The sequence below is a fragment of the Schistocerca cancellata genome, chromosome 1, assembly GCF_023864275.1.
Source record: "Schistocerca cancellata isolate TAMUIC-IGC-003103 chromosome 1, iqSchCanc2.1, whole genome shotgun sequence".
Lineage (NCBI taxonomy): Eukaryota > Metazoa > Arthropoda > Insecta > Orthoptera > Acrididae > Schistocerca > Schistocerca cancellata.
Window position 1 is genome coordinate 659,725,272 of NC_064626.1, and position 22,784 is coordinate 659,748,055.

Sequence of the window (22,784 nt, forward strand, 5' to 3'; positions counted from 1 at the left end):
ACCAGCGTTCGTGCTGGACGTGCAGACCGCGTGAGACGACGCTTCATCCAGTCCCAAACATGCTCAATGGGGGACAGATCCGGAGATCTTGCTGGCCAGGGTAGTTGACTTACACCTTCTAGAGCACGTTGGGTGGCACGGGATACATGCGGACGTGCATTATCCTGTTGGAACAGCACGTTCCCTTGCCGGTCTAGGAATGGTAGAACGATGGGTTCGATGACGGTTTGGATGTACCGTGCACTATTCAGTGTCCCCTAGACGATCACCAGTGGTGTACGGCCAGTGTAGGAGATCGCTCCCCACACCATGATGCCGGGTGTTGGCCCTGTGTGCCTCGGTCGTATGCAGTCCTGATTGTGGCGCTCACCTGCACGGCGCCAAACACGCATACGACCATCATTGGCACCAAGGCAGAAGCGACTCTCATCGCTGAAGACGACACGTCTCCATTCGTCCCTCCATTCACGCCTGTCGCGACGCCACTGGAGGCGGGCTGCACGATGTTGGGGCGTGAGCAGAAGACGGCCTAACGGTGTGCGGGACCGTACCCAGCGTCATGGAGACGGTTGCGAATGGTCCTCGCCGATACCCCAGGAGCAACAGTGTCCCTAATTTGCTGGGAAGTGGCGGTGCGGTCCCCTACGGCACTGCGTAGGATCCTACGGTCTTGGCGTGCATCCGTGCGTCGCTGCGGTCCTGTCCCAGGTCGACGGGCACGTGCACCTTCCGCCGACCACTGGCGACAACATCGATGTACTGTGGAGACCTCACGCCCCACGTGTTGAGCAATTCGGCGGTACGTCCACCCGGCCTCCCGCATGCCCACTATACTCCCTCGCTCAAAGTTCGTCAACTGCACATACGGTTCACGTCCACGCTGTCGCGGCATGCTACCAGTGTTAAAGACTGCGATGGAGCTCCGTATGCCACGGCAAACTGGCTGACACTGACGGCGGCGGTGCACAAATGCTGCGCAGCTAGCGCCATTCGACGGCCAACACCGCGGTTCCTGGTATGTCCGCTGTGCCGTGCGTGTGATCATTGCTTGTACAGCCCTCTCGCAGTGTCCGGAGCAAGTATGGTGGGTCTGACACACCGGTGTCAATGTGATCTTTTTTCCATTTCCAGGAGTGTACAAAAGATTACAAGATCACAGACTGCTACACGGGATGAGCACTCACCAGTACGGGTTTAGAACAGGCAAGTCAGCTGAAGACGCTATTAATAAGGCAATCTCGTTAGTGACAGACACTCACTCTAAGTACACTCTTGCGATGGTGGTTGATATTGCTGGCGCCTTCGATAACCTATGGTGACCGTCTTTCTGTGGTCGCCTTAGGGATAATTGCCTGAGAGATTATTGCCACGTGCAACATGCCTAAAACACGTCCAGGAAAGAAAACAACGAAGACAATAACAAAAGGCTGTCCGCAGGGATATGTGTGTGGTCCGGAGTTTTGGGATTTAGCACTGGAGCCCAGACTACAGAAATTACGTGACAGCGGTAACACTAGCGGACTGACGGCATTTGCGGATGGCGGGGTGTTCGTTGTAAGTGGTGACTCCAGGAGAGTTGTAGAAGACAAATGTAATGTGGCCCTCCACGAACTTGAGGGCTGGTGTCTACGTGTTAAGGTGTCACTAGCACTTCGTAAAACAACGTACCTCCTGCTGAAAGGGAACCTAGTATGAAACGCTTAAATAAAATTAAATGATGTAACGATTAGGAGAAGTGCAGTAAGGAGGTATCTAGGGGTATTTCTCGACGAACGTCGTAACTTCGCACATCATATAGAGGAAGCAGGCAAAAAAGGTACAAACCTGATTAATAAAATTATAACCATTGCAAATAGGCAGTTTCGGCTCCCCTTGAAGACAATCAGAGTATACCACCAGTCTGTATTAGCATCAGGCGTAGGACATGGTGCGAGCGTTTGAGCTCATAGATTGCAGTTAGTGAAGCCAGCCTCAAAAGTAAGAAGAACCAACGGGCGCCTACTGCGCTACACCGAATGATGCTTTGTTAGTAATTCTAAGAAAATGTTCACTGGACTAGTAAATTAGGAAAAGGGGAGCCATTTACTGGCTAAAGAAAGGCAATCAAATGGAAGTACGAAGAGTGCTTGGAAATGAGAGACCAATTCGAAAAACGCAATAAAAGATGGAATATTACAACTGTGGCAAAATGAATTGGACAACTCCGGCACAGGCATCAGGAAGACATTAAAAATGAGATTTCTTAACCCATCGAGTGGAATGATACATTACCTGACTGGCCATGGCCCTTATGCCTCGTATCTATACAAACTAATAAGATAGATGAATGATACCTGCGCCTGCGGCAGTGTGGACACACCAGAATACACATCGTGGGACTGCACGCTCTATGAAGATGCGGCGAATAATGGACGTCAGGTATTAACGACACTGGATCGCAAAGCAGCACTAAGGAGTGGGTGGACATGGCGCTTCGTGAACGATACTGCAGCTGAGTATCCAGAAAGGCCAAGGATGACTTCACGAGGCATTCAACCAGAAGTCATCATGCTGCCACCCAGGCTCTCTGCAGATGGGTAGAGGATAACTGAGGTCGGCGACCCCCGAGTGAAATACTGTCCCAATAATCTGCATTGCGTTGGTGCAGGTGTTCATGGAAATAAGGACTTTAAGAAGTAACACTGATGGGTGGAGACGCTGCTGACGTGCTGGCCGACGCCCAAGGGATCCAATAGACTGTGGCTGTTGACCGGGGTGGTATGAGGGCGGAACCAGTATCGGGGACAACCATCTACAACTTAAATGTACAAGCAGAGAATAAATTCTGTACTTTTGGTAGTAGGTTAGTAGCTGGGTAATTAGTTAAAGGTTTAACGTAGTTTTGTAGTAGTAGAATATATATATATATATATATATATATATATATATATATATATATATATATATATATATATACTCCTGGAAATTGAAATAAGAACACCGTGAATTCATTGTCCCAGGAAGGGGAAACTTTATTGACACATTCCTGGGGTCAGATACATCACATGATCACACTGACAGAACCACAGGCACATAGACACAGGCAACAGAGCATGCACAATGTCGGCACTAGTACAGTGTATATCCACCTTTCGCAGCAATGCAGGCTGCTATTCTCCCATGGAGACGATCGTAGAGATGCTGGATGTAGTCCTGTGGAACAGCTTGCCATGCCATTTCCACCTGGCGCCTCAGTTGGACCAGCGTTCGTGCTGGACGTGCAGACCGCGTGAGACGACGCTTCATCCAGTCCCAAACATGCTCAATGGGGGACAGATCCGGAGATCTTGCTGGCCAGGGTAGTTGACTTACACCTTCTAGAGCACGTTGGGTGGCACGGGATACATGCGGACGTGCATTGTCCTGTTGGAACAGCAAGTTCCCTTGCCGGTCTAGGAATGGTAGAACGATGGGTTCGATGACGGTTTGGGTGTACCGTGCACTATTCAGTGTCCCCTCGACGATCACCAGTGGTGTACGGCCAGTGTAGGAGATCGCTCCCCACACCATGATGCCGGGTGTTGGCCCTGTGTGCCTCGGTCGTATGCAGTCCTGATTGTGGCGCTCACCTGCACGGCGCCAAACACGCATACGACCATCATTGGCACCAAGGCAGAAGCGACTCTCATCGCTGAAGACGACACGTCTCCATTCGTCCCTCCATTCACGCCTGTCGCGACACTACTGGAGGCGGGCTGCACGATGTTGGGGCGTGAGCGGAAGACGGCCTAACGGTGTGCGGGACCGTAGCCCAGCTTCATGGAGACGGTTGCGAATGGTCCTCGCCGATACCCCAGGAGCAACAGTGTCCCTAATTTGCTGGGAAGTGGTGGTGCGGTCCCCTACGGCACTGCGTAGGATCCTACGGTCTTGGCGTGCATCCGTGCGTCGCTGCGGTCCGGTCCCAGGTCGACGGGCACGTGCACCTTCCGCCGACCACTGGCGACAACATCGATGTACTGTGGAGACCTCACGCCCCACGTGTTGAGCAATTCGGCGGTACGTCCACCCGGCCTCCCGCATGCCCACTATACGCCCTCGCTCAAAGTCCGTCAACTGCACATACGGTTCACGTCCACGCTGTCGCGGCATGCTACCAGTGTTAAAGACTGCGATGGAGCTCCGTATGCCATGGCAAACAGGCTGACACTGACGGGGGCGGTGCACAAATGCTGCGCAGCTAGCACCATTCGACGGCCAACACCGCGGTTCCTGGTGTGTCCGCTGTGCCGTGCGTGTGATCATTGCTTGTACAGCCCTTTCGCAGTGTCCGGAGCAAGTATGGTGGGTCTGACACACCGGTGTCAATGTGTTCTTTTTTCCATTTCCAGGAGTGTGTGTCTATATATATATATATATATATATATATATATATATATATATATATATATATATATATATATATATATATATATATATAAAATTATCAGAAATAAATAATTAATACATGATTAATTACCTTTCGAGCAAATGTGTTTTGCATGATCTATTTTAGCTTTTCAGATAACAGGCTGTTATTATGAAGAATAAATAAATATTCCTATCACTTCACATCTTTTCTTCTACATCAGTTAATTCTTGTTTTTGCTGCTTCATTGCATAATTTCATTTTTAACGCTGAAAAACACGAAATGTCACTGTCTTTTACAACGTGAATTTGCTGTCTAAGAAAAATTAACTACGTATGTTCTTTTAGTCCGCAGCTCGCGGTAGCGTTCTCATTTCCCGAGTACGGGATCCTGGGTTCGATTCCCGGCGGGGTCAGGGATTTTCACCTGCCCCGAGATAACTGGATTTTGTTGTGCCATCGTCATTCATCCGCATTACGGTCGGAGGAAGGCAACAGCAAACCACCTCCATTAAGGACCTTGCCTAGTACGGCGGCGCAGGTCTCCCGCATCATTCCTCTACGCTCTGTCAAGAAGCATGGACTTCATTTCCATGTTCTTTTTGTCGCATTTACAGAGGGTGAAGAAAACTGTGGAAACACGGCGAGAAATGTAGGCGTGAAGATAAGCAAAGTCTGCAAGCTGCACTGTTGTACTTGACGGCAAACAGCACTTGTGCAATGTCCTCAATGCGTTGTAAGTGTCAGTCGTGGTCAGAATAGCGTTCTGTGTACTTTTATGAATACGCTGTGTCGAAAGTCTGTGCATTCGAATGGGGCAGATTGTTGGTGCTCATATGGTGGATACTTCCAACGTAGCGAAGCTGTGTGGTGTTTCGGGAAGCATCGTATAGAAGGTTTACACCGCTTACAGGAAAAGCGGAAAAACGTCATCCGCTAAGTCACAATGCGACGAGAATATGTGTTGAGTGATCGTGTGGAATTTCGCTGCGCCAATAATCTAGGCTGGCTTCTTGGGACACAATTGCTTGACATCGCCAACATATCCCTAGTTGACCACATTTCCAGACTCATGGCCACGGGATTTCGGCGCCAGGCCAACAGTAAGTCTGCCAAGCTGATCAAAGCCGTCGACAGTAAGCAGCCCCAATAGTTTTAGATTTCCCGGCACTGACAAGACGACAGGTATGCCTAAAGATGTGAAGCGTAACACCGTGCACTATATAAAGACTACTGAGGGGCCCTTTTTATCTTGTAGGCCATAACGGTTGGCCCCGGATCCTTTAGCAATTGCAAAGGCAGAAGTCGACAGCATAATTCGAGAGGGCATCGTGTGATAGTCCAATAGTCCTTGGTCTTTACCACTGCATCTAGTGCCAAAGAAACATGGTCCATGGCGCTCTTGCGGTGATTATAGAGCATTTAACGCCCCTACAGTGCTAGATCGTTATCCAGTGCTGTTACTCCGCTATTACAACTAAGCGTTTAATGGTGCTCGCTGGACAGCGTTGTGGATTGTGCCAAGGCATACATACAGATGTCAGTGGCCAAAGAACACATCCCGAAAATGGCGTCTTTACACTATTCGGCTTCTTCGAGAGCAATTTCATGACGTTCGGGCTCAGGAATGATGCGCAAACATGTCAGAGATTTATCGACTCCGTGTCGCAAGGTCTGCCATTCTGCCTCGCCTACCTCCATGACATCTTGGTATTCTCTGCCCCACCAGAACAACATTGCCAGCATCTTATTGAAATCTTCGAGCAGTTGGATGAGCATGGCATAGTGTTGAACACAGCAAAGTGCATGTTCGGTGAGCCAGAAGTCGATTTTCTTGGCCTCCTCATTATCCCGTCAGGCTCCACACCGCTACCTGAAAAAGGTGAAGCCATTCTGAAGATCCCCGGCCTTCCACAATTAAGGAGCTGCAACGATTTCGAGGGATGCTAATTTTTGTTTCGTCGGCATCTACCACGCGCAGGACCCATTAATGGCTGTGCTCGCAGGTCCAAAATTCAAAGGGACACAGCAATAACTTGGACAGATCGCATGACCGCTTCATTCAAACAAGAAAATCAAGCGATAGCGTACACTGAGCCGAGCGCGCCGTTAGCGTTGGTTGTAGATGCGAGCCAGATGGTGGTGGGCACTATGTCGCAGCAACGCAACAATGACGTGTGGCAGCCTCTAGCAATTTTCTCGCGGGAACTGTCAACATCTCGACAGATGTGGAGTGCTTATAACCGCGAACTGTTAGCGATGTATGAGGCAATAAAATGCTTTCGACCTCAACTGGAAGCCCAGGAGTCTACAATCTTCACCCACCACAGACTGCTCACGTGTGCATTTCGGTAGATCATCATAAAGTGTTCACCCCTGTAGCTTAACCAGGTTATATTTATCGCACTTCCAACCCATATCCAGGATCGAGGATGTGATAGCAGACTGTCTCTCGCGTGTCAGTAGTGTCTCTAGTATTGACTACGCAGAGCTTGCAGCAGTACAATGTACCGACCAGGAACTGCAAGAGCTGTTGCAGGAAACAACTTCGTCGTTAGACTTACAATTAGTCAACATTACTGGCACAGGCATCAAGTTATATTTCAGTGCATCAACAGCAAAATCATGGCCGTTTTTACCAGCAAGATTTTAGACGAACACCTTCAAATTGTCGTACAACCTGTGTCACCCAGGTGTGTGATGTACGTAATGCTTCATCAGAGATTGCTTCATGTGGTCAGGCATGAAGAAAGACTGCCTTGACTGGACATTTGTTGCGTACAAGGTCAACTGGCACATACATGTACCAATCAGCAACTTCCCTGACACTACCACACGGTAGAGTGATGTGCACGTGGATATTGTGGAACCACTACCACCCTCAAGTGGTCAGTGGTACCTGCTGACAATGATTCAACCTCTAGTACCTTCCACTGCAGAAGTCGAACACGCGCCAGAACAAATGGACGTGGTCAGCCCATAGAGGGCTCCGCCTCCACGGCGGCTATTCCGCACAGCGGCTCTCGCGCAGCGAGGGTGCCACCGCTACGCCACATGCAGACAGCAGCCAATAGCTGCTCCCTCCGGTTTCGTATATAGGGACCCGCTCTGCCCTAGTCCAGGCCTTCCATCACCTTACTGGTAGCCATCCCACCCCGCATTACCCCATCATCCATGACGATCGACCCTTTCCTGACAACCTCAGTAAGGCTAACCATTTTGCTTCCCACCTATCTGAGGTCTTCTCCATTCCTGACGATCCCCATTTTGATTACTCCCTCTCCCCACCGTCCTTGACCGCACTGACACCTCTGTCCCCCCGCTCGCCCCTAGCTTCCAGTACTTGGATTGGTTACCCCCCTCCGACATCAACACTCCCATCACCATGCAAGACATCACACTCATCCTCCGCTCCAAACGCAACACCGCCCCTGGTCATGATGGCGTTACCTACCGTCACCTCAAGGAATCCCCTCCATCCTTCCTGTCTGTCCTTGCTACCCTGTACAATGTCCTCCTCTCCACTGGATTTTACCCTGACCTGTGGAAGACTTCCCATGTCCTGCTGTTCCCTAAGCCTAACAAACCCCCCTCTGCTACCTCTTCCTATCGTTCCATCTGCCTCACCTCCGTGTTCAGTAAGGTCTTTGAGGCCATCCTCTCTCGCCGTATCCACCGCCATCTTAACCAGCACCGCCTCCTTCCTCTTACCCAATGTGGCTTCCGGCCTTCCTTCTCTGCTGACGACCAGCTCCTTAACCTTACCCATCTTCTTTCCCTCCAACTTAACTCCCGTCGCTCTGCTATTGTTTCCCTTGATCTCCAGAACGCCTATGACCATGTCTGGCATCCCGGGCTCCTTTTCAAACTCCAGACCTATGCTCTCCCCATCAACTTCGTCCGTCTCGTTGCTTCCTTCCTCTCCCATCGTCCCTCCTATGTGACTATCCACAATTCCAACTCCCGTACTTTCTACCCCTCTGCCGGCGTGCCCCAGGGTTCTGTCCTTTCCCCTCTCCTCTATCTCCTGTACACTGCTGATATGCCCAAACCTCCCCCTCCTGTTCATCTTCTCCAGTTCGCTGATGAACTGCCTTCCTAGCCCTTTATCCTACCCTTCAATGGTCCCAAAGTACCCTCCAAACCCACCTTGACCAATTCACCGCTTGGTGCAACCAGTGGTTCCTCCATGTTAATCCCTCCAAGACCCAGGCGATCATCATAGGCCGCACCACCCGCTTCTTCCGCCTCCATGATTTCTACCTCACCATTTATGGCCGTCCTATCCACCTCACTCCTACCCTCAAATACCTTGGCCTCACACTCGACCACCATCTCACCTGGACTCCCCATCTCCTTACCATCCAAAACAAAGCTCACAACCGCCTCCGCCTCCTGAAAATCCTGTCCGGCCGGACGTGGGGTCTGCATCCTTCCACCATCCTCCACACCTACAGATCCATGATCCACCCCATCCTTTGTTATCCCAGCACCACTTGGATTTCCGCCCCTCCCCGGTTCTATAAAGCCCTCCAAATCCTCGAACGCCATGCACTCCGCCTCGCCTTCCGCATCTGCCTTCCGTCCCCCACGCGCATCCTCTATGACCTCATCCCCTTCCCCCACCTTCTCCTTTTCCTTGAACACATCCGAACACTATATATTGTCCGCCGCCTTGATCCCCCTCACCCCCTGGTGTCTCCCTTCCTCTCCACTCCCAACCAGTTGCCGCGCCTTTACCGTTGTGTCCCTCCCTCTCTCCATCTCCACACCCTCCATCTCCTTTCCCAACACAACTTCCACCGTCTACCCCTCCCGGATGATGAGCTTCGCCCTGACATCTACCCTTCCTACCAACTCTAACCCCCTCTTCCTGCCTCTTCCTCAGGGCTCCCTCTCCTCCCCCTCCCTCCTTCTGAGCGGATTTCCCCTCCTACTCCCCCTCCATCTCTTGTGCCTTCTTTCAGTGTCTCTGCGCTCCCTCCTGCCCTGTCTTCCCTTTTCCTCTCCCACCCCATGTGTCTCCTGCCTCTTCGTGAACCCACGGTTGCCCCTCCTCTCTTCATCCCGCCCCTTCCCCAGCTGCCCCATGCTCTCCCCTCCTTTTCCATCCTCTCTGACCTTTCCCTCGGCAGGTCCCACCTGGTAGTTTTATTCTTCGTTGTGTGTGCTCCAAGTGGGTTTTAAGTGTGTTGTTTAGGAGTGTTTTTAATACTGTGGCCAACTTTTAACCTGTGCATGCGCATCCAGTGTCTTCTCTGTGTTTTAAGAATCATCAACTGTGTTTTTTAACTTTCTGGTGACTTTTTTAACTGTCCCCAATGAACGTCTACATGTCAGTGTATTTTTACCTCCATTTTCTCCCCTTACTCTGTTTTATGTTCCCCTTTTTTATCTCCTTGTGTATGTATTATTTTATTCTTGTTTTAGTTGTCTTGTCACTCGGCTGAAGAGCGGCGGATTGTGCTGCTGACAGCCCTCCCCTGCCCATATGGGGCAGGGGAATGAAATCACAATAAAGAAAAAAAAAAAAAACCTAGTCCAGTCAGTCTGGTACTCGCTCTGGATTTCGTTTCTATCTCGGCGGTACTGCGTTCTGGTCATTACTCGTTGTGGACATTTGCCTGGCTCTGGTTCCGAGTGGATTCACTGTTGGTGTTTGGTGTTGTGGTTTGCAAAAGCCTCCATTGTTTATCTCTTCCTTGTTGTGTCGGTCTTAGTCAGTTGTTGTCGTTGGTCTGCCGTCCGATTCGTCCTTGTGTTTACCCGGTGGTGCGTGCTCCACCGCCGGCGGCTTCCCCGCCTGGCGGCTTCCCCGCCCGGTGGCTTCGATCCGCAGCCCAAGGGGTTCCCGCAGTTGGTTTTTGTTACTAGACAACCATTGGCCAGAAGCTGCCCCTGTGGACAATGTGTCTGCAGAAGCTTTGAAGCATGCCTTCATGCTAAACTGGATATCATGTTTTGGCTGTCCTCTGCCCACTACAACTGCCTGGCAAATTTGTAGTTGTGTTTCCGCAGCCTGATACAGAACCACCTACCTTCATCGATCACCTTAGACATGACATCAAGAAGATGTGCTATCCCGAGCCATCCAGACGTAGAACTGTTGGCATGTTTGTACACAATGACATGGATATGTGCACATGTGATGTTGCATACTGATGGTGTCAAATGGCTCTACAACCACTGTACACCAGGCTGCATCATGTCATCAAAATGGGTGATCACACCCTGGTCAACAGCAAACACACTTCCATTACAATAGATTGCATCAAGCTAGTATAACATTTTCATTGAGTCGCCACCTACTGATGCTTAACGGATACAGCATTGCGCAGCAGCTGGCCCAGCCAAAATAACTCCTGCGCCATCACCTGGTCCAGTAACACCATCTCCTTTGCCAATATCGGCCATGATGCCAGCTTTAGGAGAACAATGAACCACGGGATCTGGCCGACCCATCCACTTCCCGGCATGCTTCCTGGGTGGCTCTCCACTTCTGTCAAGAGGGCTGTAGTAGTGACAGCAGTGGCCACCAGTGCAGTTCTGTGCAGTGCAGTGTGCGAGTATTTGATACAAGTGTCGTGATGCAAGTGTTTGATTTTGCACTGTCAATTCAGTTCATGCACCAGCCACCAGAAGTGCTGTGTTTTGCCATCACTGTTGCACTTGTTTATTCTTTGTGTTTTGCAATGTAGTTATGTTTTATCTGTCTTTACTTTTAGAGAACTGTCATTTACATTTTCTCATTGAACAGCTTGATTACAAATGAACAGTCAACTGTATTCTCTCTCTCTCTCTCTCTCTCTCTCTCTCTCTCTCTCTCCAGCTCATTATAATTTCACTACATTTAACATACGGTAATAGCTTAATAGCTTGTTGACTGGGAGACTGTGCATTATTTATTCTAATCTAAACAGGCAGGATAACCCGTCAGACTGGCCAGACTCAGCCCTGCAGCCAAACAGGAAAACCAAAAATGAATGCAGGAGAGCCTTCAAGAGGTTCAGAAAGTATGATGTGGGCACTGGTAGATTGAAAGTGTACTGCAACTTGTTATTCGTGCCTGGATGGGTCGCTTCATAAGAACATTGCCTATTAAAGAGAAGAAGGCTCGAGGTTTGGGTCTTGATCTCTCACACACTTTTAATGTGTTATTGTTCTTGTCTGTAAAATTAACTGAAGACTTTAGGACTGACCTAGCATTGTTGTAAGTGTGTGCAGAAAACTGTTAAGGAACCAGCTATGCCACCAGAAATAATGTGACCTGATTAACACACATTTGCATGCTCCACGATAATGAATTTTAGCTATTGCCATCATTCAAACAAATACTTCTCAAATAATTCACTCATCTATAATAAATAACAGCATAAGGAGTTCCCACTTTCAAATCTATATGTTCTTTGTAAAGCACATTGTAATCAACTTTTCATAACTTAAGTGTACTTTTGATGGGTAAAATTCTGTGTGCAATAAAATCCCATACTGCGTGTCAACACATGGAGCAGATGGCAGACTCTCTTCATTAAGGATCCCAGCATCAAATGGATTAGTTAAAATATTAATGTGGTACATAAATATTTGCTTGCAGCAGCAGATTATTCCTTTTGAGTTCTACATGCACATCTGTAGTTTGCAAATCAACAAAAAGGCGCTTGGCATATGAGAATATTTTTATTCTTAATGTTTATTTCATAGCATTTCACTTTCAAATGGACTGTGCGAAGAACAACTGTTTATTTTCACTTTTCTAGATGTTAGTTATGTAATGTTAACCTATCCCACTCACCTCCCCCCTCCCCCACTCCCCCCCCCCCTCCAAAAAAACTGTTGTTGGAGCTTAATAAGCAGGTCTTTGTTGATATTCAGTTTTTCTTTCTTTTTTGTCCTTTTTTAAAGTATTTGTGTGTTATTCCTTATTCAGATGAGCCTGTGACAGCTCATGCTTGTCTTCTCTATATGTGTTTGATTTCCTATGTCAGTGCAACCTGATATGTATCCCAAATGAGATAAGAGTTTTGTTATAAGCAGAATGAAGATTGCATTTTTTTCAGCATACTGTCCATGAATCAAAGCCTGCCATTTGTTTCACTATTTGTTGATTGTATGTGGCCATTTCTTTTTATAGCCCAATCCATCATTACTTCCGAGCTTCTGCATAACACAACTGATTCTAACTGTCTCTCTTTCTTCCTGTACTTGAAGACCACCATTCTTACATTTTATGTAGTGTAAAATAATAATTCTTAACTGCTTGAATTGCTCATTATAATATGAGGCATTTCCTACAAGCTAGCTGCTTTAGTAGTGTAAGTTATGTAGCAAATGGTGTACAAAAGACTGAAAAATAGTAACATAATTTCTCATAAATTAGGTCCTTTAGAGTTTGGTAAAGAAGCAAAGACTTCAGTGGAATTCTTTTCTCCTATTGTGTTGATGATAGTTTAATTGGTGATAATGATATGTATGCTAATATGCACATTGTGAAAGTGAATAGACAGTGTGACAGATCTTGGCAAGCACAAGATTCAGATACATGAAGGAAGATGCATTCCTGAGACTTCATCCTCTCATGAAGTACAAAGAGGCCTGAAGTATTCTTAGTCAAAATGGCATATAAAATATTGCTGTTTTACTTCACTGTGTTCACTTTGATTATAAACTGAGTGTCTAAAACATCCAGAGACAAATTTTATTCCTGGTGTATAATCAATTACAATGCAGTAACTAGGGTGGCAGCTTGAACAAACATTGTGTACAACAGACATGCATTTTGACCAGTCAGTTGTGAGCAGGCAGCATTAAGAAGTGGATGTGGGGCCGTAGGATATGAATGAGAAAAAAAAATTTGTGCAGAGTTTGTCCCAAACACCTTGACTTCCAAACATAAATGATGTGTGGATGCCCGCTACGATAATTGAAATTAAAAATGAGATAATTCTTGTCTGGTGGGAAAAAAACCATCATGAGTGACAGAACTTGGTGTTATCAATACAGATCTATCACAAAATGACAAAGTGTATAAATAATGGATCTCTGATGGTTCGCCAAGACTGAAGAAGGTGCAAATGTGATGAGTAAGCTGAACGACATCTCAGAGAAGGACTTTCCTAAAAGTTTCACTTGGTTATGCAGATTTGGTTATGACAGGTACTGCAAAGTATTTAAGTACGAGCAACTGATACATCTACTTGCTAGGATTTTATTTGAAAAGCAAAAGGAAGTTGTAATAATAGTAATAGTAATAATAACATTACTGTATAGGAACATAATCAGAGAACACAAATGTTGATCAACAAACAAGCAGCTATAATTGGAGCCTGTTCATTGTTACAAACAGTATAACAGTGGTCTTGTAAGTTACAGCCAAACAACTGTCTGGTGTACTCCTCCCTTTGATGCACAGTGAAGGAAAGGTTGATAAATTTATAGGCTCTTAGAAAAAGCCAGAAGCTGGGAAATTGAGAATTCGGCCATTAATAGTGCTTTTTTATCCAGCAAATGTGTTTCCCCTGAATTCTTACATCTTCAATAACCTGACCTCAGGCAATAAAGCTAAAAGATGAGTTGATTAGAGCTTGTTAACCCGTTATGTTGCCAAAATAATGAACTATCGAAATATCACTCAGATCACTATTTCCCTTTTTAAAATGAAATAAAAATATTTGTATTACACAATCAGCTAATGGGATGTTGAGTATTGCACTCTTTTTCATTTTTTAGAATCATACTTGACTGTTTGCATATCAACAAGGCCATTTTAAGGCCTAAGCAACACAAGCCACCACGTAGGGTGGTGAGATGGTGAACTGAAAGGTGCACCAGAGGCATGACAGCCATTAGTTTTCTGCTCAGAACATATCAAAATTAGTAGTGGCCACTAGGAGCATCAAGCTGAGATGGGCACCAGGTGTGCTAAAACTGCATGATCTGTATAAAGTGTGTATCACATTTATAGTGATTATGGTGAGAACCGCCATGGTTGAATGTGTTGTAAAGGTAAACAGTGGTGGGGGGGGGGGGGGGGGGGGTGAAGATGTCTTGACCTGGCCCTGCATTTCAAGATGAGATGTGGCTACTTAAAGGTTAGAGGAGGATTAAACTTTAATGTCCCACTGGCATTGAGGTCATTAGACACAGAGTGAGCTCAGATTTAACAAGAACAGAGAAGGAAATTGTTTGTAACCTTATTTGGTGAACCATCCCATAATTACTTGAAGTGATTCAGGGAAATTTAAATCAGAATAGGCAATTGGTGAATTTTATGCTTTTCATTCCAAATAAAAGTAGCGTATTTAACAACTGTGCCATATAACTTGCACAGGACTCTATATTTCTCATTATTTAGGTTCAGTTCTGCACCTAAAAGCTGAAGATGATGAAGTACGAAGAACATTGGAAGAGACCTGTATCCAGTGATTGATGATAAGTGACTGCAGCTGATGATCTATTTCATTTGCCAATCTTTGAAGGAAGTGGAAATCTTGTCAGTGCTAGATTGAATATTGATGCCCTCTCTGAGAGAGCACTTCTTAGTAGATACTTGTATCATTCGTAATTTTCTGAGTGGCACAATGGTTCTTACAACAATACCATGTCTGATTCCTTCCCCTATTCTGGTCTAATTGATGTTTAGCCTCTCTTGGTCACATTAACAACAAGGCATTATTCACCAACAAAAAATTGACATTTTATCTCTTCATTGTTTCAGCTATAGAAGAGATAAGATCATTACTTGATCCATCATTGGTATATTTCCAGTTGAACTGTAAAGGCAATGAAACATCTGACTTCAAGAATCTCGATGCCTTAATATCGTCAGCTCCTGTTAGTCTGCCATCTGCTGAACCACCAAAATTTCAAGACCAGTTACTCTACATATACACATCTGGAACCACAGGGCTACCAAAAGCAGCAATGATGCCACACTCAAGGTAATTCAAATAACATAAGCTAAATTTTTTGAGTTATAGTTCAAGGTTTTAAGTAGAATTTTTCCATCGGCAGTCAACCTTATCACAAGAGAGAATGAAAATAGAAGACACAAGCTTTCAGTTTTACCCCACTACATACACGTATAATTTCCTGTGTTAAATAGTCTTAAGGATAATAGGTTTTTAGATATTTTGCTTTTCTGTATGTAGTGAAGCAGAACAATTTGTTTTAAAGGATTCTGTGTTTCTACAGACATTTGAAGTCAGTAGATTTCCTTTTCTTGAGTTCAAGGTTCTAAGTAGAATTTTTCCATCGGCAGTCAACCTTATCACAAGAGGGAATGAAAATAGAAGACACAAGCTTTCAGTTTTACCCCACTACATACATGTATAATTTCCTGTGTTAAATAGTCTTAAGGATAATAGGTTTGTTACATATTTTGCTTTTCTGTATGTAGTGAAGCAGAACAATTTGTTTTAAAGGATTCTGTGTTTCTACAGACGTTTGAAGTCAGTAGATTTCCTTTTCTTGAATACTATGTTTTTGTACTCATTATGGCTAAATTTCTGACTGTTATATTATGTGACAACCTAGAGTTTTAAGAGGCACCTCTTCGTGACAAAAGGCCACAGTCACATGAAACATTATGGAATATATTATATTTATTGTTTTCCATGCATCCCTTGGGGAGGAATAAAAATAAAATGTACATTACAGTATATTTTTTTAGCAATAGACGAAGAGATCTGCTTGATCTGTTGTGGCACCCATCAGCCTCCAATCCTCCAAAAACACTTGACAGCTGTCTTTTTTTATTCCTCACTGGACAGTCCAAAGATTGCCATGAAGGGTAATTTTTTTATCAGCTACTTGATGTCTCTGTTGTTTGCTTGACATGGCATGAACATAAAATAAGATAATTAGCATGTGGCATTGAAAATTACATTCAAAAGGTAGCAGGAGGGATACAAAACTCAAAAGTCATCAGCAGGAGCTATACAGCTGTAGAAGTGCAACCAGCTAGGGATTATGAACACGTATTTTACACAAGAGGACTTTCACAAGCCAACTTTGGTGTTGTCAGTTAATTGAACAAAAAAACAAATGTACCAAGTCCTTGAAGAAAGAAGGCATAAAAGCAGTGTAATACATGTGAAAACGATAAGAGACTTGAGGTAGTCACGACAGAGGAATGACAATGAGTAGCTATAGAAAAGCCAAAGCAAAGTAAGAGCATAAAAGAACAGGTTACTGACATGGTAAAATTTAAAGGTAATGACGGGGCTTGGGAATTTGTCACTAAGCTTAAAAGCAGAAGTGAGTTGCTAACAGTGGCAGACAACCATGACATTGAAGGCCATAGGGAAATGATAGAAACAAATGAGGATTCAGAAAAGGAAATAAACCATGAATATATGGCATTAAAGATAAAAATGGCAATACAGTTTTGGAAAGAACAAAGAGCACTGGAATTTGCAATAAATATTTGGAGGAGCTTTTCAATGTTGAAGAAGGAAGTACAGAAACAGAGGAACAACATAAATATTAGAATTCTTAGCTGCACCACTGACAACAAAATAGACAGCTGACACAATGAAAATACTAAAAAAGCAACAAAGCTCCAGGGAGAGAAGGAATAACTGCTGAACTACTGAAAAAGGAAGGAGATGCATTTATGAAAAAAAATACACAAACTTGTGACAAACATGTGGGATGAAGAAAGAATGCTGACTCTGTGGAAGGAACCAATTGCAGCAGTAGTCCATAAAAAGGACAATAAATAATAATGCAGAAATTTTGGAGGCATCTCATTGATTAGCACAACCTACAAAATGTTCTTCAAGTTACGTATTTAAAAGAGGTAATATATAAGAAACAAGCAGGATTTATGAAGAATCAACCCATCGTTGGTCAGATGTTAGTAAAAAGAAGTTATATCACAATATTGGGAATACAACTTAAACAATGTCAATATTGTTCATTGATTTTAAGAGAGCCTGCAATAACATAAACAGAGAAAAGTTGTGGGATGCTTGAAAGGGGCAGTGAAAATGGAAGAAGAATATTCCACAGCTTTTGACATAAAAACAGAAGTAAAGCAAGGAGGTGGCACATCACCACATTCATTCAACATAATCATACTGGATTCAGAAAGTCAGGAAAAAAAATGAATGTCCTTGCCTTTGCAGATGATGTTGCATTATTCACTGAAAATCTAGATGACCTGTAAATACTGCCAACAAATCATTTTCAAGAAGTAAGGGAAGTTGAATTGGAGGTGAATGGTAAGAAAAAAATTCATGAGGCTAAAAAGAAATTGAAAGACAAAAAGGAGGGAAGCATTGCAGTCTGACAACCAAATGTTTGAAGAAGTAGTTGAGTTTAAATATTGGGGGTTGCAGTACACAACAGAAATTATGAGAATCAAGAAACAGAAATGATGATCAAAGTGGCATCCTGAATGTCATATTCACTCAACAAATTACTATCAATCAAATTTTTATCATAAGGAATCAAAACAAAAATATATAAAACTATAGTCAGACCAGTGTTACTATGGATGGCATAAATATGGAGAATAGTTAAGTGTACAGAGAGAAAGATAAAGGTTTTTGAAAATAAAATCCTCCAGAAGATGTTTTTACCAATTTGTACAGTAGGAAAATGACCAAGAAGAAAGAACAGGGAGATCAGGAGCATATGTAAAGAACCAGATGTTGCTGTGGAAGTCAAGACAAGGAGACTGAGATGGAGTGGTCACATCTATAGAAGGGATGAGGTATTAAAAGACTGACAGAAGAGAAACTCAAAGTATGAAGACCTTTAGGCAGACCAAAAATAAGATGGGTAAACCTAATGGCTAAAGATCTTGAGATACTTTGAAGGGAAGAAGATGCCAAGGTCAGAGTGCTGTGGAGGAGGCTACTTGAGGAGGCCAAAAACCAAGTGTAGTTTGTGGGGCCGGGAGAGTAAGTAATTTTCCCTCCAGAGCAGCAGAGCCCTTCTTTATTAGAAATATGTGAAAGACAAAAACAATAACAGAATGCAAAATATTAGATATCTGCTTGTGCCGTGTATGGTACTTTTAGAGGACCTATACTGTTTAGGATATCTATGACATTTTTATAAATTTGATCTTCCTTTGAGTTTTGACAAGTACAGAGTGCAAATATGGCTGAAGCAAAATTTTACATTTTGAGATGTATTATTTATATAAAACTGAAATAAAACCTCGATTTACTCTCCCTCTATTAGATACAGGTTGAATTACATCAGAAGAGTACCACTGATTTCATGTATATTTCTAATTTACAGACTGATAAGAGACGGATTGGGGCATTCACCTGTTTTATTTCTTCATTGGTAGTCCTCGGTGTCAACATACTGCATTGTTGTACTGGCTAAAAAATGAGGGGGGTTGGGGGGTGGAAGTTCAACACTGACTACTGTAGATGATGTAGCCGACAGTTTCACAATTGTGTTTCACAGTTCTTCTTTCCTTTCACTGCTCATGCCCCCCCTCCCTTCTCCCCCCCAATAGGTTGCAGGCAAATGTCAGCATACTACTACAGTAGTTCGCTGTTGAACATCTATGAGCAGTAAAAACCTAAACACACAGATCACAGTTCTTGCAGAATAATACGGTACATGTGACACTATTTCTCAAATAAATTGAACAGGAATTGTCATTAATTGTTTTAACACATGGTCTATTTGTGTTACTCCACTGTTAGGTTGATGTATTGTTGTTATTTGAACCAATACAAAATTCCTGTCTGAAAATAGGCTGTGGACTGCCTGTCTTGGAATCAAAAATCAGTCCTTTATATATCGTCGCAATAATAGGCACTGAAATGATACATTGTTTGACGTTTAAGTTACAGAAATTACAATTAAAACATATCTGATTCAATTAACAAAATACATCGAAATATTCCTTCTTTTTAACATTTTCTTCTACCACAAAGATTAGGCCAAATTATTTGTTTAAATAATGAAATTACCAGATATAGTTATACAAACAATACTTTTGACAAATCTGGTAATTATTTTGGAATTAATTAAGGACTGGCTTTGCTAATATGTTTTCAAATAGAACCAAATAAATACTTTAAGAATCCAAGTAGTTCTTCTACCAAATGTTTACTGAAATTAGTACAGAATTTACATTTGTTTATAAGTCAACAATAGACTCCAAGTCACAGAACAATTACTGATTTCACCCTATTACAAAAGTTTTAACTAAGAATGATCAAAATAAATTAGGAAGTTAGTTACATACACAAAACTAAGCTATATTTCTTAAGACTGAGGGCCAACCTTTATCTTTTATGGAAATGCAGATTATACTCATGCATGTTAATGGTCATTAGGGAAAAATGACGATAAAATGAATTTAAGGATGGCAAAACAAGAGACGAAGTAAAGAGATCCCAGCTTCTTTGTCACACAATCAAAAGCATTTTTAAGGTCACAAGTGATGCCTATGAACTTTTGGGAAATATAAAACCTTTACTCTCAAAATTCATATTAATTACGGGTATCACACTTACACCCTTTTTGAAACTAAGCTGTGTGGCAGGATAATATTACCAGATGGCAATTCTACTGGAAAACCTGGAATTCTCAAGGAATTACATTTCACCTGGAAAAATCAGGAAATTCGCAGAGAATTCCAGGAATTTCATAAAATCTCGGGGTGTTCTGTGACCTAGCTTTGGAATTGAATTGTATAAATCATGAATTTTAAAATCCTTAATATGTTAATTTAGGATTAATTTTCCATATAAGATGTTGATGCAGTTAAATTAATGCTTATGGCTGGCATATACTTCAGCTGAGAGGAAAGAAAAGTTATTATTATGGTATGTGTGCACTCCCCTTCCCCCTCACAGTAATTTGTCAGGAGCTTCTTGACAACATTTTCCTCTTCACACCTGGAATTCTCAGGGAATTGTTTCTCCTGAGTTAAGTGAAAGGGACATCTATTACTAGGTTGCCACTGATATCAAATCAAATTCTGGAACATTTGTTGAGAGTTTGTAGACATATTCTAACTTTCTTTGAGGAATTATAGTGGTTTTGTCATGTAGCTTTACTTCTGACACTTTGAAATTGCCAGCTTCAAAACAAAGTCCAGGTTTTATAATGGAGCAGACTTACTTTGTCTTATTTTTATAAGGAATTTTTGCTTCACAGTTCCCTCTCTCTCTCTCTCTCTCTCTCTCTCTCTCTCTCTCTCACCCCCCTCCCCCTCTCCTCCCTCATTTTTAAGCACTTGACTGCAAGGGCAAAGGTTTCATTAAAAAGATACATAATATTTTCAAAAGATCAGTCACAATTTCAGCATTTCAAACATTTTGGTTGCTGTTGAATTTACTCCTCTAAAAAAACGACAGAAGGAATGCATTCCTACTTTCTATAATTTATTTTGGACTAAGTTTTTCCTTATGACTTGTTTTTTAAACCTGGCAATTCAAGAAATAAGACTTAATTTTCAGAAATTTCTAAATTAAAGCATAACAGTATTGTGTCATGAAATGTGTAATTTGCTGTAATGTTGTCTGTACATGCTATTGATTAAGTAATTTTCTCTACATGTGGCCAAATGAGCAGATATACAGTTTTTCGAATAAGTACTTAATCCTTAGAGAAAGTAACTACGACTCATCAGAACTACTACGAGGTATATGGTGAAGCCCATTCTAGTCGCAAATATTCTCCTTTTTATTTGATATTCATTTCTGTAGCCCATACAAGTTGAGCATTAAGATCTTGCATTTCTTCCTCTCTCAGGCTGCCTTCTGTCAGTTGTCATTATCACAGCTGTCTGGATGTTTTCCTTGTGGACAGTTCTCCTCTCTTGGGCTCTACTTGACTGCTTTTGCCCATCTTCCAAAATTTCTTCTTGTCACATGAACTAACGCTTTGCATTTCATTGCCTGAAGTTATTGGAGAATACCGTTGATTTTATGAGTGTCATTCAATATGTAATGCAACACATTTTTTTCTTAAAGTAAGTTGTTGTTGTTGTTTTTCCCCCTTTCAGGATACCAATACACCATATTATTCCCCCACTCTTTTGACTAAACAACATAATCTTTGTTTAATGCAATGGCCTTATGCACCTTCCTGGGAGTGCCTATATGCCTGCATTCTACTGGTCTACGTTGGAGACAAAGTATAGTTGCATCGGTAACCTTCCCATCATACACTTACTGCTACCTGTGAAGTGCATCCTTCATTGGGCCATATATATGGTAGTCAGAAGGTTTGAGATCCAGGCTGTAGGGTGGAAGAGGAAGAACAGTCCAGTGTAGTTCTTTGAGCTGTTCTCGGATGCGCAGTCTTGTGTGAGGCCTTGCATTGTAGTGAAGAAGAAGTAGTTCATTTGCTTTTTTGTGGTGATGAACACACTGAAGTCATTTCTTCAGTTACCTGAGGCTAGCACAATAAACTTCAGAGTTGATCGTTGCACCATGAGGGAGGATGCCAAACAGAATAACCCCTTCAGAGTATCAGAACACTGTCACCATGACATTACTGGTTGAGGACGCAGCTTTGAACTATTTTTTTGGAGGATAGGTAGTGTGGCTCCAAGCGCCACTCCATGGATTGTTATTTTGTTTCTGGTTCAAAATGATGAACCAAGTTTCATCATCTCTGACAAGGTTAAAAAAATTGTCATGCTCAGCCTCATAATGGGCAAGCAGTTCTGCACTTATCATCCTTCACTGCTCTTCTGTTAGGTCTTCTGTTGGGTGGCAAGGAACTCAGTGGCCACACACTTTTGAGTACCCCAAATGGTGGAGGAATATGTCAGCACTACCAACAGAGATGTCCAGTTGAGCAGTGAGATATTTGATTGTGATCTGTTGATAACCTTGAATTAGAGGGTCTGGATGTTCCAAAATTGCAGGAGTCAGAGCTGTGTGCAATTGGCTGTCTTGCGGGATATGGGACAGGTTTGTGTGACCTTATTGTGACGATGACTGTTGCCTCCCCCAATGACTTATCACACTTTTGTTCACTGCCAGGTCTCCATAGACATTCTGTAAGCACCTATGAATAACTGTTATGCTCTGTTTTTCTGCCGAAAAGAACTCGGGTACAGCTCTCTACTTTGAACACACCTCTATTACAGACACCATTTTGAAGACTATGTGTAGTGCTGCCATCTATAAGAACTTCACAAAACTGTAGGGGCTGAAGTGGGAATATTCCACGAAGTCTCACAATAAATTCTTTGTTTTTTAAACCAAAACTGTCATGAAAGCCACTAATAAGAGATGCTGACACGTATATATAGAGTATTAAACAGAGCAGAGTTATCTTGGTATCATCTGTAACTAGACACTATGGGCCCCAAGCTGATTGAAAAATTTATACATAGGGTCCTCAAGTGAACATCTAATTATATATAGGGAACAACAGACTGACTTTTACAAACTGAATGTCT

General features: G+C 43.3%; 1 protein-coding gene across 1 annotated transcript in view; it reads left to right on the top strand.

The window, feature by feature from the left end:
- LOC126183633 (long-chain fatty acid transport protein 4-like) overlaps nt 1–22,784 on the top strand; it is a 297,081-nt gene that overhangs the window by 197,241 nt on the left and 77,056 nt on the right. Inside the window, exon 4 of the mRNA XM_049925758.1 lies at nt 15,102–15,324. Within this exon, the coding sequence (XP_049781715.1) occupies nt 15,102–15,324 (223 nt within the window). The remainder of the gene's footprint in view (nt 1–15,101; nt 15,325–22,784) is intronic.